Source organism: Periplaneta americana, unplaced genomic scaffold, assembly GCF_040183065.1.
Source record: "Periplaneta americana isolate PAMFEO1 unplaced genomic scaffold, P.americana_PAMFEO1_priV1 scaffold_19, whole genome shotgun sequence".
In the NCBI taxonomy this organism is placed as follows: domain Eukaryota; kingdom Metazoa; phylum Arthropoda; class Insecta; order Blattodea; family Blattidae; genus Periplaneta; species Periplaneta americana.
The window spans coordinates 597,958-616,993 of NW_027185500.1; the positions used below are offsets into that span (position 1 = coordinate 597,958).

The following is a 19,036-nucleotide window of genomic DNA, read 5'->3' on the forward strand; positions in this document are numbered from 1 at the left end:
GGATACAAGTGGGCGAGTGTATATAGTATGAGGCTGAAAGGGCTGTATATAACGTGTTGTATCTTGTAAATTTTATTTTATACTAGCCGTACCCGTGCGCTCCGCTGCACCTGTTAGAAATAAATATAAAGTAATTACATAATTAAAATAGGACGTTTGATCCAGGGAACAACTTTTACAACAGCGCAACATAATCTGCTTCGCTCATTACTCAATTTTTTTTGCATTGCATTTATTGCATATATATTTTATTCTATGTATTTTAACGCGATTCAATTGAGCATAGTTAAAATTTGAATTATAAAATAATGGATTGCTAAGCTAACGTATTATTACTGCATACTAAATCAATACACTCTCGTTGTTCGTTAATTCTCTGATATTAAAATGAGTGTACATAAATATTATTTTAAGAAACACAGAAAACGAATGTACAAAATAGCCTATCAAATTTTCTGTGCATAAGAAGCTATTTTAATCTTACCTGTCCTCGATTTACTCAGACATTACTGTAATAACATTATAGCATTATGTCCATCTAGAGAAACTACACTTTCCAATGGTGAAATAATAATTAATTATACAAATCGGTTAATTTAGCTTCTGATATGACTTCATACAAACACAGAAACATTCTCTGTAGGCTACGTTTAATAGCTTTCGATTGTTGATGTCCAAGGCCACTATTTCGATTGTTGTTGCCCAAGGCCCCTTATAAACGAAGTCATTTGTTCTTAATTCATTGCACCGTCTTAGATGGCGTTATTTTAATTTTAAAACTCATTTATCTCATTAAATATCAGTCCTATCAAAATTTTAAGAATAAAACTTATCGGAAATCATTTTTAAAGAAACTTTTATTATGTAACATTTTTCACAAAAATCAATAATAAGCGAGATATTTCGATTTATTTAATTCAGGCCCCCTTACAACCCCCCTTTTAAATAAACTATTTTGAATGCCATATAGCCTAAAATCTAAGTTACAACGAACTTAATTTATATTCTAATTTTCATATAAATCGGTTCAGCCATTATCGCGTGAAAAGGTAACAAACATACAGACAGACATACAAACAAAAATGTCAAAAATGCGATTTTCGGTTTCAGGGTGGTTAATTATATATGTTAACACCAATTATTTTTGGAAAAGCGAAAATTACCAGAAAAATTTCGCTTACAGATTTATTATTAGTGTAGATGAAACCCGTGTATTGCGAGACTTCTCACGTGTCTCTGGCTCCTACACTCTCTGGTCCAGCTGTCGTCTAGCATGGCTGATGTGGTATAGAACTCTAGGTCTATCTCCTTCTTCTTCCGGTCTCTTATGCTTACCAGTTCCTGGTAGGGTCCTGTGGATGGTAGCCAGTGCTGCAATCTGATATCATCTCTACGAAATATATCTCTCTCATGAGCTCATATACAAGGCGGGATGGCGCTGCTTTTCCGACTCCTAGTATCCATTTCATAAACACAGTCTTGACTTTTTCTATTCTTATCATATCACCGATCTTGAGTTTTTACCAAATAATCTCTATTCCGTACGTTACAACTGGCGCTACTACCGTTTTGAATAGTGTCATCGATTGGTTATATTCGGAATGTTGTAGCCTATGAGGTTTTGATGGCTGCTGCTGCTCTTTCCTGAACGTGCATACCGAAAGATGTTGCTGTTGTCTGTAATGAAATTCCCAGGTATTTATATTTCCCTACAACTTGTAGCGGCTCGTCAAATAAGGTTATTCTGTCTTTGGACGCTATTTTTCCGCCCTTCCTGAATATCATTTGCACTGTCTTCTCTTTGTTCAGGCATCCAGGTCGTTTTCCTCTGCCCAGTTCTCTAGATTTTGTAGCGCCTTCTGCAAGTCCTCTTTTACTGCCGACCCTATCACCATGTCGTCTGCGTATAGAATCATTTCTGTACCACCAATAGGGATATCTTATGCGAAGTTTTACCGCTAGATGGCAGGAGCGTTCCATGCGGCGAACATGTTGTAGGGCTATGTTATGTCATATGCTACAGATGCTTACGTTTTCCCGCTTGTTGGTTTTCTGTGCGTGTCAAAATTATATTTACAATGATTTTGTATAACCTAGTAAATTTAATATAATTCAATATTTTCTTACCTCATAATTCCATTTCATTTACAATAAATAATAACGTAAACTTGTATAATATTGAGCGATTCCCCGAGATAGGTGGGGAAATCTGCAGTATGCAGAATATAGATACGAGTAAATTGAATGTCATGAACCTGAACGAGAACTCTGAGAACGAGGTGGACGAATAAAAAAATAGGAACTACCAGGATGTCGAAAGTGAATATTGCGCTCTTTAATCATTAGTACTTAAGAACCGTACGCTAAAAACAGGATATGCAACCACCAATATGCTTTTTGTTTAATAGGGAAGGGACTATCGGAATTGAATTCCTTGTATTTTTTTTTTGTAGTTGCAGAAAGATCGAATGCAATTTTTAATAGGATGATATATAATATGATCGCAGCAGTATCACGATTAGTCGTGCGTTTTGTAGGTTAAGGACATGCAGTGTTGAATACTATGTAGGATGATTTTGAAAATTTGAAGTTAAAACATGGTTTTAATAATTAGGGTACAGTACATTAAAAACATTATTCACGAAATGGGTTTCACTAAGGATCGTTCTGGATAATAAACATCCCAGTTTATCGAGAGTTTACTGCGGGCGTAAACTTCGGAGACTCCTACAATTACTGCATATAATCTAAGCTAAGATAGCTCGCTGTCGAGGTTGCATATGTTTTTATTAATTTTTCTTTTTCCTCTTCCAAAATGAAACTGTAGTCAACAATTCCTTATTTGAAGTAGTTACTTTTATTTAATAGCTAGCACTTTCGAGGCGCAATTTTATTACTTATATTTTGTTAAGATTTAAAGCATATATTCAGAATATTTCAGGACCTGAATGAAGACAAAAAGAGTTCCCTGGTGTTTACATATAGGAACATAACAAAAATTTGCCATTTTTAGTTGTTTTTAAGAGTATTTAATATACTAATACACTACGTATATCCTCAATGTTTATATACCGAAAAACAAATGCACACGCAAAGCGCATCCCGCAAAGTACACGTGCGCTATCTGTTGGTGCTAGTTCAGGATATCCCTATAGTACCACCAAGAGCGCTGATATAGACGCCACAGTGTGTAATTTAGCGAGTCTAGCCGGCCAAAAATCATTTCTCGAAAACTAATCGCTCAATTTTCATACAATTTGGTATGTAACTTCAATTATTGAAGTAGATAAGTTTTCAATAATGAAAATGAATATAACAACTATTTTTACTGAAAATAAAATTGGTAATATTGTAAAAAAACGATTTGAGTGAAAAAATAAATTAATGTTCATAATGTGGAATGCGCTTAAAATTGAAAGCGTAAGACGAAGGAATATTGCTACATATCTTATTCGTTCAGACGTCAGATGCATCCCCATCAGAATCTGTATCCTCACTGCTAGTCTCTCCTTCGGCAGCACCGAGTAATAGAGACTCGGAGAAAACAGCAGCACTACTATTGAAATCGACAGTGATTTTCTCTTTTTAATTTCTTTAAGCTGATGAAAGAAATAAGTAGCCTGAGTAAAAGATCGGTATTTGTGTCTTTCTTGATGTTTTTCTTGCGAAGACTTCTCTGAAAAGTCTAATATAGCATTTGTTCCTCGTTTCCTGGGCTTCCTCAGATAGTTTGCCAGTAGGTATAATAGTGTCCTGTGACCTTTGTCCATGAGCCAAGAATCTGTAAAGGGTTATAGGCATATAATATTGTATAATATAATTCCCTTGTCTCCCTTGCATACATGAAGTGCCCGTTCATCTGTATTGCAAAACCTCAAGAAAAAGGTTTCTGATAGAGTCTAAACGACTTATTAAATTTCCATCTATTCCCGATATAAATGTGAAAGTGGAAACCTCCCTGAAAAATCTTCTTGCATCATTTTTATTGCGACTGCTTTGTTTTATCACGCCAACAAGTAGTCCCCTTTCCAGCCTGAACCTATCCTATCTTCAGTGTTTCGCAATAAATAAAACGGTGGATCTAAATTAACTGTTACAAGATTTTGAATTTCCCTTAATTATTTATATTGATTAATCAAAGCGAGATCCTTATTAGGTGACAATTGTTGGTCGTTCCTGCAAAATCAATTTTCACGTTTTTTTCTCGATTTTGTCGCACGTTGAAGTGATGCAAATAAAAGCTCTCTTACAATAATGGCCGCATCTCTTTTCCTAGAAGTTCTGAAACTCATATGGGCAGCAGAAAGCTTTTCTTCTGGTGATCTTTCTTTAAAAAGTGGACTAATTTTTTTTTCCGTTTTGATCTTTCGCTCAGGTCTCCGAAACGTTTACGTGGACGTCCCCGAATGCTTGTACGGGCAGACTCAAATTGGAATTGTTTTGTAGTAGATTTCAAAGTATTATATATTTTATTCTCAGACTTTGCATCTTGGTTCAAACATAGCACATTATATTTTAAGAAAATTTTCTCATTCATGCTGTATTTTTCCCACCGTAATCGAATTTTCGAGCATATAAATTTGATTAATTTTTTTATTGATTGTAAAATGTCTTCAGAGTAATCTTTGAGACCAAAATGTTCAATTATATTTGAGAATTTCACTTTTTTCTCGCTCTTGTTCCATACCTGGAAAACAGCTCTCCGGATTACGGAGCGCATGGTGTCTGAAAATAATTAATAGTTTTCTGTCTGCATCTGGTTGCAGAAAAAAATCACGACGTCTTGCTCAGAAAAGCATAATGAATATCTCCACAAAATTTTAGGGAGGTGATAGAGGGCTACACCTTTTAAAATTCAACTCAAAGTAATGTAATAAGGTAGAACTTCGACTCTCTGCACATGTTTATTCAGACACTTATTCTAGACAATAAGATAATAATTTTTAGCAAAAGAATTAGTTTATTTGTAAGTATATACCTTCTTATAATATATCCACACTGTATATTAAAGAAAAATATTATATTAACTTCCTCACTTTGCATCATCGAAATACAAACTGCGCGCCTGCCTCTGCAGCGTAAATGATCTTATCGCAGACATGCAACTTTCGCTCTGTTGTGAGGGTCCCCTAACAGATGTAAGCATCTGTCTACACTTGGATAGTATACTTTGGAGTGTTATAAACACGTCTATATAAGAATTTAGAATTAAAGATGGGGTGTGAAAATTGATTTTTGGCCGGCTAGCTGCTTGAAATTACACACTGTGGACGTGAACGGCACTCTATATTCTTACTTCTAGCTCGTTGGTTATACTACTGGTAGCTACTTGTGCAATATATCTGCAAAGGATTGGTTGGGAGAGGGGGTGTGTATTCCTTGCCTGCCTCTGCAACGTCACTTGGTAACAGGCATCGCGATGATATTTCTGCCGACGCACAGTGGTCTAAAATCCATATTTAGGAGGACAAATGGAGAAAAATGACATGTAAAAAAATGAAATTAAACCCTTAAATTATTTTTCCTATATAACACTGAATTGATAATCTTAATCAGCGGAGGTGGCTGCATAGCGAGATAAGAAGCCGGTAACATGCCACATTTCGCCACCCAGCATTCTTACTCAGCAAGCGCCGTGAGTCTGCAGTTTTCCTTGAGCTGTAACTCTGTTGTAAGTGGTCGATTCCATTCATATTTGGTATCAACATGTCAAGTAGTTCTTTAGGTATGTAGCACTGTTTGTTTGTGTTACATTTAATGTTATTATAGCATGTCAAATTAGCATGAATGGACACGGGACAAAATATAAATATAACCATTGAGTGCAGAATTTGCTAAGAGAAAGAAAAAAAAACCCTTTGGTTCGACCAAAAATGATTTTTTTTCACTTCCTCCACTATTTTACCTCTATTTTAAATCTAGTCTTAAGCTGCGCAGATTTGCGGAAGTAATAATTTATGAGCACTATTCTTTCGAGGTGCAGTAGTGCAATTTTTCTCTGTTGCAATTATTTCAATATCTGTGAATTAATTCAATATATCGATGACTTCAAAGGTAGGTGAATTTGTTAAAATTGATAGGATTACATTATTTAAAACGTGCAGATGGTAATTATTAACCACTGATACTTCAGGAAGCAGCAATTTTTGATAAAATATAATACAACAATTAGGCTAATACTTAATGACTTATGAACGCAGGACAAAAAAGTCTTACGATTTCCATTCATAACTATTATTTTATTTTTTTATTTCTTCCTGTAACCACTACAGGTTGCCATTGACAAAGAGTACCAATACAATAAATAGAGTAAATGTCTTGAGGCTTAGTGATACATTGTTGTTAGAGTGAAAAATAACAATTTGAATTAGATTGAAACACATGATAATAAACGAAGTAACGTCAATTAAAGTCATGGTCCATATATATGATGTCTGAAAATAGCTATTGATCCTTTGAGTGCTGCAGTTGTTAGATTTCTTTAAATATCTTTATGCAGGCAAAAAAATTTACAGAAGTCGACTAGGAACCGGGGTATGGTCCCACGGGCTCCTATCATTAGTCCCGTGATGACGATGGATTCCAGATGGTATTTGTCCTTATAAAAACTGATGGAAGGTTCATATATATACCTTTTTTCCTCTTGTACTTCTTCTGGCTGGTGTTCATGCGATTCGAATCTCACAGTAGGATCTATAATGTAACCTTCAAGAGAGGGGGGTTTAAATGCAATTATGTCGATTCTTCGATTACTGCCCTCACTGGGTATGCCGTGTACTTCTTCATATATTGAATAACCTTTGTTCTTCAAGGCAGTTACTATTGTAGATCTTGCTATAAGATGCCGCGTATTTCGTAGAAGTTCACCGTGTGGACAGACCCCCAGGAGATGGGCAAGGGTTTCAACCTCCCTGTCGCAACGTCGACAGAGGCTACTGCCCGAAGTCCTGCCAGGTACACTACGCACAGCTGATACGTTCGCATTCATCTTGATCGCTTCCCTCCACTCACTACAGGAAAGACCCTTATGATTCCGGATCGACTTATTGGCAGGGGTATATTGTTGGTATAAGAGCACGCTTTTGCCTTTATGTTTTTTCTGGCTCCAGTTCTCAAAAGCTTTTTCTCTTAATACTTGCCGTACCTTTCGCATATCTACAGTGTTGTATTTGTCTAAAATATTTGCTGATTCGTTGATACTGAGTGCTGTGAGACTGGAAGTAATTTCTTGGGATAATTGCCTTGTAGCATGTAGGAAGGAATTATTGGATTTAAGCAATATCTTACATGCATTTATATGCTGAACGAAATAAACCTAATCCCTTGAATTTTGTATCTGTATACACCATATCTGTAGGAAGGTCATTAGGCAGTTGCAGTATTACTTTCAGCACACCCCTTATCATAATATCTGCATCCACTATAAATTTATTAGAAATTTTTTTTGGAGGCACTGTCTGATATGGATATATTACACTAGGACATATTGAGGCGTTAATGATGTATTTTTGATCCGCTTGTAAGTATGGTGAAGAAATAAGCAATTCTAAATTGAAATAACAAGTTTCATCAAAATCCCAGGAAGTCAGAATCAGTGCGTTGATTTGACATGAAATGACTCAGTTTTCATATGGTAGGAATAAATATTTGTAAAGATTGAAATTCTTGAAGAACATTGTTACTGAGTCGAGTATAATTTTGTGTAGACGTAAATAAAGAGGAGAGGAGGCAGCGTGATCTGGAACAGATGCCTAAAAGGGAACGCACCAAGGACGAAAAAGATCGTCAGGATAAGCAAGATTTTGACAAAGAGAGGGGGGGGGGCAAAGCAAAACTATAGAATCCCCATATAACGGGGTTACGAGGGATACAATTTATCTCATAGTTTGACCGTGGTACAATACATTGGAATATGATTACTAGCCTATATTTTCGAGAGCGTGTTTCTTACAGTGTTACATCCACAACCGCAATGTTTCGGACCGAGTTGTATAGGGCTTGAACTGTAGGTCTAATACAAATTATAATAGGGCATAACTTAAAACAATCTCCCTCTTTTTCTCTCTCGTATAGAAACGCATACACATGAATAAAACTACGTAACAGTGCTAACAGGAACTTTTTATATGAAGTTTACCTTCCTGAAGATATCAGATGAAATGTAAACTCTAATTATTTTATTTAATCTCGTCTTTAGGTTTACTCATTATACCGGGATCACTTTTACTTTTTTCTGCATTGTTGTGCAGTATGTTATTCATATTTCTCCAGGTGGCGGCCTGAACACCTGCAGACATCTAACACATGAGTACAGGCTGTTACAAAAGAAACATTACACTGCTTCCATTTCTCAAATGAGGTACAGAAATTCTTATACTTACTGGCTTTTAAGGAACCCGGAGATTCATTGCCGCCCTCACATAAGCACGCCATTGGTCCCTATCCTGAGCAAGATTAATCCAGTCTCTATTATCATATCACACATCCCTCAAATCCAGTTTAATATTATCTTCCCATCTACGTCTCGGCCTCCCCAAAGGTCTTTTTCCCTCCGGCCTCCCAACTAACACTCTATATGCATTTCTGGATTCGCCCATACGTGCTACACGGCCTGCCCATCTCAAACGTCTGGATTTAATGATCCTAATTATGTCAGGTGAAGAATACAATGCGTGCAGTTCTGTGTTGTGTAACTTTCTCCATTCTCCTGTAACTTCATCCCTTTTAGCCCCAAATATTTTCCTAAGTACCTTATTCTCAAACACCCTTAACCTATGTTCCTCTCTCAAAGTGAGAGTCCAAGTTTCATAACCATAAAGAACAACCGGTAATATAACTGTTTTATAAATTCTAACTTTCAGATTTTTTGACAGCAGACTGGATGATAAAATCTTCTCAACCGAATAATAACAGGCATTTCCCTTATTTATTCTGTGTTTAATTTCCTCCCGAGTATCATTTATATTTGTTACTGTTGTTCCAAGATATTTGAACTTCGCCACCTCTTCAAAAGATAAATTTCCAATTTTTATATTTCCATTTCGTACAATATTTTCGTCACGAGACATAATCATATACTTTGTCTTTTCGGGATTTACTTCCAAACCTATCCCTTTACTTGCTTCAAGTAAAATTTCCGTGTTTTCCCTAATCGTTTGTGGATTTTCTCCTAACATATTCACGTCATCCGCATAAACAAGCAGCTGATGTAACCCGTTCAATTCCAAACCCTCTCTGTTATCCTGGACTTTCCTAATGGCATACTCTAGAGCAAAGTTAAAAAGTAAAGGTGATAGTGCATCTCCTTGCTTTAGCCCACAGTGATTTGGAAACGCATCCGACAGAAACTGACCTATACGAACTCTGCGGTACGTTTCACTGAGACACATTTTAGTTAATCGAACTAATTTCTTGGGAATACCAAATTCAATAAGAATATCATATAAAACTTCTCTTTTAACCCAGTCATATGCCTTTTTGAAATCTATGAATAACTGATCACTGTATCCTTATAATCCCATTTTTTCTCCATTATCTGTCGAATACAAAATATCTGGTCAATAGTTGATCTATTACGCCTAAAACCACACTGATGATCCCCAATAATTTCATCTACATATGGAGTTAATCTTCTCAAAAGGATATTCGACAAAATTTTGTACATCAACAAAAGTGATATTCCTCGAAAGTTACTACAGTTAGTCTTGTCCCCCTTCTTAAAGATATGTACGATTATGGACTCTTTCCATTGTTCTGGTACAATTTCCTTTTCCCTAATAGCAAGTACAAGCTTGTAAATTTCATTAGATAATGCGCTTCCACCCTCTTGTATTAATTCTGCAGGAATTTGATCGATACCTGGAGACTTATAATTTTTCAGATTTTCTATCGCAATTTCGACTTCAGGAAATGTGGGTTCGGGTATAAATGGCTCAGCAGTTTGTATTTAAATTTGGTCCCGATCATTTCTATTTGGCCTATGTATATTTAGTAGTTGAATAATAATAATAATAATAATAATAATAATAATAATAATAATAATAATAATAACACTTAATCGCAGTGTGATGTGACAATTACAAAGTGTCTGAAATTGGTATATATTATATTTCATGACCCAAAACGAAGTGTAAATCGCATTTATTGTATTTATTACCTTCTGTGAATGTAAACACAAGCTGAAGCCACGAGATTCACTTACACAGAAATTACAAACACAGTCAACACAGATCTCGTTGGCTATAGTTCGACCTTTTTTCACTAGGAACAGTGATCGCAATGGCTATTTTTCTTGAAAGTGTCGAGATCTCCCAAATATCGAGATCCCTCAAAATAACCCTGCTCATAATTTTCGCGTCATCACTTGTAACTTTTATAAGGTTAGTAGATTAAGGTTAAGGTAGACTACACAGGTCGTTTGTCACGTTTCAGACCACTCCGCCCTGGAGAGAAAGGTTGGGTGGCTTGGGCACGTGTACCAGAACCTACTGATATGAACTACTTAGTGCGTCCTAAATGGGAAAATGAGACACATTAGCACGGTAAGTGTGTCATGATTGGCAGCAATTCTGTTGTGTTAAATAGAATGGTTCTTATAAGAAATTCGGGAAAAATTCTGTGTTGTTTGAGTAAATGGAGATGAGTCTTAAAAATGAGTTTGGCGATAAATGAAAATTAAACTTGGAACCCTTATTGCAAATAATTTTCTACACAAATAAACACATCAACTGCTAGTATTCTTTTGATTATTGCATACTCACTTGTATAATTTAACTCGTGTGTTCATCTGGAGAACAAAATTTCATCTGCACAAAAAATTACTTATTCCCCTTTACCCAAACACCACGGAATTATGATTTTTAATTTCTCTTCACAATAATAGTTTAAATTGTGATTTACATTGTTTCACTTACACTAATGAAAGAGAATATCTATAATTTTGTAATTTCATATCAAAATTTTGCGATATTGCGTATTTTTTTACGTTGCATGTTATAATTCTGTGATTCCAAGGCGAATGTTGTCATATCAATTTTTAGCGAAAAAAATATTTTGTAATACGTTGTGCATCCTAAAGGTATCTTTATTGTGACAAAAGATGATATGCATATCTGTGGTATTTTTCTCTCTAACCTATTATTTTGTAACTGATTATTATGATTTTATACAGTCGTTCAAACCTTAAAAGCGTAGGTCCTGTAAAACTGCAATAAATGACTTATCACATTTTGTGTTGAAGCCATAGATTCATCGCAAATGCTGTATGTTGTTGTCGAATGAAAATTAAAATTGATTTGCATCATTCTTTCTCTAGTTTGAGTTACGCCTTTCTTAGTAGGTACCCGTCGTGGAACACAAATCCACAATCCCAGATATCCGATATATGCAGAACCCATATGTATGTTTAACAATTTAAGTTGTATACCAGAGGTCTGCATCGGACGTTTTCGCTCGAGCGCCAAGTAGTTCATAGCATAATACGATAGGTAGCGCACATGCATGATGGGTAAAATTGTCACGAGCGATAAATTCTCGAACGGTATAAGCCGAGCGTTAGACATTCGTTCTTGTTACAGTGATGAACTGTGTAGTAACATCATAGATGTTTATCATTTCAAAACTTTGCAGTGATTAACTAACCTCTCCATAGTATAACTACAAAACTTGCTTTAAAATGTAATATAAATGTTGTAGGTAAAAGTTTTTTTTTTTTTTTTTTTTTTTTTTTCCCACACAGTAGTGATTTTGTTTTTGCCACATCTGATAGATGTTATTGGATGTAAATGTAATCATTACAAACGGAGAACACAATCACGATAATGCAAGAACTGTATCAGTTTTCTAGTAATAATAATAATAATAATAATAATAATAATAATAATAATAATCTCTAATAATTAGTGTATCAATCTTTGCGTCTGTAATAGTTGTGCAGCATGATTATTCGTTTTATTATATTTTCTGTGACGTTATCTCTGTACTAATATTGTTATTAATCTACTGCTATAACAATAATATTTTGTAAAACGTTTCTACATTGTCGCAGTATATAAGCGGAACACTATGTATGGACCTATCATATTATATATGTGGTAAATCAAATATTGAATAATTATTAATTAGCAATAATAACTGTATATCGAAGTTTTTCATACTATTTTATTTATAACTTCATGTTCCTATTTTAGTACGTTCCATTGACTGTTCCATTAAACGTTTGTCATAAAGGCAGAAAATAAAGCCTTATTTTTACCGTGTGAGCAAAACATATGTGTATCTTATCTGTCACCTTCCATACAAGATAAGACATGTCGGTGAGATGACTTTGTACTGTGCTTCTATTTATTACGAGCGTATCACGACCGATCGTATCTCACTCGAGGGTGCGACACTCGACCGAGTTCAAGCGAGCGATTTAACTCCAATGCAGCACTCTGGTGTATACATTATTCAGTTACTACATTACAGTTTAGCAAATACCGTACACTGTTTTCAATATTTTCACCAATGCCGGCAAATTAATTTGTTATCTCAGTTTGCTAAAACTCGGTTAATAACATGGTCTGGGATAACACTCAACTCTGTGGTCACCATACCTTTTATCGTCTTAGATTTCTAAAACGTAAATTTTGTTTCAATTCACTTTGATCCTTAAAATTCTCATTTTGGAACCAACACCATCTGTTTGGTACTGCTCGAAAGAAGACGTCTTGGAAGAAAAACTGACTGTTCTTCATTATAGTAAAAGCACAGTCTAGGGCGCCTTTCAGAATAAGAAGGCATATAAGGAGGACCTAGTTCAGGCCGGTCTATCTCGACTAGGCAATAGCAGTGAAGGAGTGTTGCCTACTGTCTTCGCGCTACGAGTTGGCGCGGGGAGTAGATAGGCGGGACGGGGGAAATTTACGCTAAACTCTGACCTGTAAACTTCGTCCACTTACTTGGCTACACGGCAACGGAGTCAGACATAAATGATTCCGCATCTTCGGTGCTGTCGCTATGACTATCATTATCACATTTTTCAAAATTTCTGGAGTATGATCTGTCCATGATAATCGTCTGTTTATGTTCCAGCCGTGTATATTAATTCGAATCTCCCAACAAAGCCATTAGCCCCACCGCCCCCATCCTGATGAACAACAATGAGTGTTCTGGACACATTTACGGTAAAACTCCCGTAACATTTTTATCGTGCCAGAACTTGGGAAACGTTAAATTGGTAGGCCTATCTATCCGCATTTCGTCCAGATATAAAATCGGTTTTTCCACTTTCCTAAGCTTTCTTATTTGCTTTAAATATCTTCACGTATTCTAATTTACAGTGTTTTCCTCAATTTTTTTTTTTTGCTGCACACTTCTTCCACTTGAAATCCTTTTTCTTCAGTATTCGTCTTAATTTTGTCTTTCATTTCAAATCAATTTTCTCTTGTAAAAGGTTAGACGTTTGTTGCAGCTTGGTACTATTTTTTTACTTGTTATTTAACGACACTGTAATAACTACTAGCTTCTTCAGTGTCGATTGAATTGATGATGGCGAGATGGTATTTGGCGAAATGAAACCAAGGATTCGCCATAGATTACCTGACATTCGCCTTCCGCTTGGGAAAACCTCGGAAAAACCCAACCAGGTAGTCAGCGCAAACGGGAATCGAACTCACTCCCGAGCACAACTGCAGATCAGCAGGAAAACGCGCTACCTCCTGAGCTACGCCGGTGGCCCTCTTTCTTTTTCAAATAAAAATTCTCAATTATATCTTTTTTGTCAATCTCCCGTCGAAGTCATCTACATTTTCGTTTCGGTAGTCTGGACGTTTACATTTTTTTCTCCCTCAGGTGTCGACAACGTACTTTCTTCTGTGCAGTCTTTCATTTCATTCCTTATACGCTGTATTGTTCTTGTGGATAGATTAGAGTACTTTTCTACCTTTGCTGTAGGTTTCGTAGAGGAATGCAAAGGCACTTTTGTTCTTTTTCTTCATCACAGAATTATTTTGCACTTCTAATAATATTCCTTTCTTCGCTATAGATTGTCAATCCAAGTTTCCTCTTTGTCGACATATTTACAATAAACAAAAAACTGCTATAAACCTAAATAACAGTATACAATAACATAAATTCTATTAACAATATTATTATCAACACTATTAACACGAAAAGCAAAAGATAACTTAAGCAATACAAGATTTGTAGTATACTGAAAACAATTGTCTTGTTGAAACTAATAAAACACTACAGTAAAAACCCCACTATTATTTTCACAAAGTCGCAAAGATTCATAGACACGTGTAGTAGATGTTTGTGAAACAGGAATATTGCAGTGAACAGCATGCGCGACTGTTTCCCCTCCGCCCCGTCTAAGTACTTCAGCCGCCTTCTCCTGGCGTGACAACAGTAGTTAAATTATCGCGAAGTCTCGCTGAAGCGTCGCGTATTAGTTTCGCGTATTTATGGCTAGGAATGAATTTTAAGCTGTGCCATTCGATAGAGCTACGAATTCTGAAATCAACTGTACAAGAATGGCAATTATATGTCAACTGGGTCGCGTGTTAACGCTTTAAGACTAAACAGAGATATCCAATCTACAATATACAACATATTTTGCTCAGAAGTCCCTCTCTGTAAATGAAGTATATTCTGTTTATTTTATAATTCAGACGTGAACTGTTTTCTCTTGTGTGATGTGTAACAATGTCTCTTGAAGGTATTGTATGTAGGGATGTGACAAACGGTTATTTTCTTGTAACTGTTATAACTGTCTCCGTTACTTTTGTTCAGTAGTTATAAATAACGGTTATAAGTAACGGTTACAATTTCCTGCCGGAGACAAAATAGCAGAAGTTATATTTAACGGTTAAATAACTAGCAGAGGCACAGAAGCAGTTAGTTATCCACGAACAAGTTATATTTGAATGTTAAATAACTTACACGGTTAAATAACTAGCACAGGCATAGAAGCAGTTAGTTATCCACGAACAAGTTATATTTGAATGTTAAATAACTAGCAGAGGCACAGAAGCAGTTACTTATCCACGAACAAGTTATATTTGAATGTTAAATAACTTATACGGTTAAATAACTAGCACAGGCATGGAAGCAGTTAGTTACCCACGAACAAGTTATATTTGAATGTTAAATAACTTATACGGTTAAATAACTAGCACAGGCATAGAAGCAGTTAGTTATTCACGAACAAGTTATATTTGAATGTTAAATAACTTATACGGTTAAATAACTAGCAGAGGCATAGAAGCAGTTAGTTACCCACGAACAAGTTATATTTGAATGTTAAATAACTTATACGGTTAAATAACTAGCAGAGGCACAGAAGCAGTTACTTATCCACGAACAAGTTATATTTGAATGTTAAATAACTTATACGGTTAAATAACTAGCAGAGGCATAGAAGCAGTTAGTTACCCACGAACAAGTTACATTTGAATGTTAAATAACTTACACGGTTAAATAACTAGCACAGGCATAGAAGCAATTAGTTACCCACGAACAAGTTATATTTGAATGTTAAATAACTTATACGGTTAAATAACTAGCACAGGCATAGAAGCAGTTAGTTATCCACGAACAAGTTATATTTGAATGTTAAATAACTTATACGGTTAAATAACTAGCACAGGCATAGAAGCAGTTAGTTATCCACGAACAAGTTATATTTGAATGTTAAATAACTTATACGGTTAAATAACTAGCACAGGCATAGAAGCAGTTAGTTATCCACGAACAAGTTATATTTGAATGTTAAATAACTTATACGGTTAAATAACTAGCACAGGCATAGAAGCAGTTAGTTATCCACGAACAAGTTATATTTGAATGTTAAATAACTTATACGGTTAAATAACTAGCAGAGGCATAGAAGCAGTTAGTTACCCACGAACAAGTTACATTTGAATGTTAAATAACTTATACGGTTAAATAACTAGCACAGGCATAGAAACAGTTAGTTATCCACGAACAAGTTATATTTGAATGTTAAATAACTTATACGGTTAAATAACTAGCACAGGCATAGAAGCAGTTAGTTATCCACGAACAAGTTATATTTGAATGTTAAATAACTTATACGGTTAAATAACTAGCACAGGCATAGAAGCAGTTAGTTATCCACGAACAAGTTATATTTGAATGTTAAATAACTTATACGGTTAAATAACTAGCACAGGCATGGAAGCAGTTAGTTATCCACGAACAAGTTATATTTGAATGTTAAATAACTTATACGGTTAAATAACTAGCACAGGCATAGAAGCAGTTAGTTACCCATGAACAAGTTATATTTGAATGTTAAATAACTTATACGGTTAAATAACTAGCACAGGCATAGAAGCAGTTAGTTATTCACGAACAAGTTATATTTGAATGTTAAATAACTTATACGGTTAAATAACTAGCACAGGCATAGAAGCAGTTAGTTATCCACGAACAAGTTATATTTGAATGTTAAATAACTTATACGGTTAAATAACTAGCACAGGCATAGAAGCAGTTAGTTACCCACGAACAAGTTATATTTGAATGTTAAATAACTTATACGGTTAAATAACTAGCACAGGCATAGAAGCAGTTAGTTATTCACGAACAAGTTATATTTGAATGTTAAATAACTTATACGGTTAAATAACTAGCACAGGCATAGAAACAGTTAGTTATCCACGAACAAGTTATATTTGAATGTTAAATAACTTATACGGTAAAATAACTAGCACAGGCATTGAAGCAGTTAGTTATCCACGAACAAGTTATATTTGAATGTTAAATAACTTATACGGTTAAATAACTAGCACAGGCATAGAAGCAGTTAGTTACCCACGAACAAGTTATATTTGAATGTTAAATAACTTATACGGTTAAATAACTAGCACAGGCATAGAAGCAGTTAGTTATCCACGAACAAGTTATATTTGAATGTTAAATAACTTATACGGTTAAATAACTAGCACAGGCATAGAAGCAGTTAGTTATCCACGAACAAGTTATATTTGAATGTTAAATAACTTATACGGTTAAATAACTAGCACAGGCATAGAAGCAGTTAGTTATCCACGAACAAGTTATATTTGAATGTTAAATAACTTATACGGTTAAATAACTAGCACAGGCATGGAAGCAGTTAGTTACCCACGAACAAGTTATATTTGAATGTTAAATAACTTATACGGTTAAATAACTAGCACAGGCATAGAAGCAGTTAGTTATCCACGAACAAGTTATATTTGAATGTTAAATAACTTATACGGTTAAATAACTAGCACAGGCATAGAAGCAGTTAGTTACCCACGAACAAGTTATATTTGAATGTTAAATAACTTATACGGTTAAATAACTAGCACAGGCATAGAAGCAGTTAGTTATTCACGAACAAGTTATATTTGAATGTTAAATAACTTATACGGTTAAATAACTAGCACAGGCATAGAAACAATTAGTTATCCACGAACAAGTTATATTTGAATGTTAAATAACTTATACGGTAAAATAACTAGCACAGGCATTGAAGCAGTTAGTTATCCACGAACAAGTTATATTTGAATGTTAAATAACTTATACGGTTAAATAACTAGCACAGGCATAGAAGCAGTTAGTTACCCACGAACAAGTTATATTTGAATGTTAAATAACTTATACGGTTAAATAACTAGCACAGGCATAGAAGCAGTTAGTTATCCACGAACAAGTTATATTTGAATGTTAAATAACTTATACGGTTAAATAACTAGCACAGGCATAGAAGCAGTTAGTTATCCACGAACAAGTTATATTTGAATGTTAAATAACTTATACGGTTAAATAACTAGCACAGGCATAGAAGCAGTTAGTTATTCACGAACAAGTTATATTTGAATGTTAAATAACTTATACGGTTAAATAACTAGCACAGGCATAGAAGCAGTTAGTTATTCACGAACAAGTTATATTTGAATGTTAAATAACTTATACGGTTAAATAACTAGCACAGGCATAGAAGCAGTTAGTTATCCACGAACAAGTTATATTTGAATGTTAAATAACTTATACGGTTAAATAACTAGCACAGGCATAGAAGCAGTTAGTTATCCACGAACAAGTTATATTTGAATGTTAAATAACTTATACGGTTAAATAACTAGCACAGGCATGGAAGCAGTTAGTTACCCACGAACAAGTTATATTTGAATGTTAAATAACTTATACGGTTAAATAACTAGCACAGGCATAGAAGCAGTTAGTTATTCACGAACAAGTTATATTTGAATGTTAAATAACTTATACGGTTAAATAACTAGCACAGGCATAGAAGCAGTTAGTTATTCACGAACAAGTTATATTTGAATGTTAAATAACTTATACGGTTAAATAACTAGCACAGGCACAGGAGCAGTTAGTTATCCACGAACAAGTTATATTTGAATGTTAAATAACTTATACGGTTAAATAACTAGCACAGGCATAGAAGCAGTTAGTTATTCACGAACAAGTTATATTTGAATGTTAAATAACTTATACGGTTAAATAACTAGCACAGGCACAGGAGCAGTTAGTTATCCACGAACAAGTTATATTTGAATGTTAAATAACTTACACGGTTAAATAACTAGCACAGGCATAGAAGCAGTTAGTTACCCACGAACAAGTTATATTTGAATGTTAAATAACTTATACGGTTAAATAACTAGCACAGGCATAGAAGCAGTTAGTTATTCACGAACAAGTTATATTTGAATGTTAAATAACTTATACGGTTAAATAACTAGCACAGGCATAGAAGCAGTTAGTTACCCACGAACAAGTTATATTTGAATGTTAAATAACTTATACGGTTAAATAACTAGCACAGGCATAGAAGCAGTTAGTTACCCACGAACAAGTTATATTTGAATGTTAAATAACTTATACGGTTAAATAACTAGCACAGGCATAGAAGCAGTTAGTTATTCACGAACAAGTTATATTTGAATGTTAAATAACTTATACGGTTAAATAACTAGCACAGGCATAGAAGCAGTTAGTTACCCACGAACAAGTTATATTTGAATGTTAAATA

The 19,036-nt window shown here is 34.7% G+C and overlaps 1 protein-coding gene across 3 annotated transcripts in view; it reads left to right on the forward strand.

Moving 5' to 3' along the window:
• Positions 1 to 11,305, forward strand: part of LOC138693724 (protein IWS1 homolog) — a 57,065-nt gene extending 45,760 nt beyond the window's left edge. For all 3 annotated transcript variants that reach the window (XR_011330413.1, XR_011330414.1, XM_069817547.1), the window contains one exon: positions 10,432 to 11,305. Coding sequence is in view for 1 of the 3 variants with exons in the window: in XM_069817547.1 (XP_069673648.1) it covers positions 10,432 to 10,491 (60 nt within the window). In the remaining 2 variants the exon portion in view is untranslated. The remainder of the gene's footprint in view (positions 1 to 10,431) is intronic.
• The last annotated feature ends 7,731 nt before the right edge of the window (positions 11,306 to 19,036 follow it).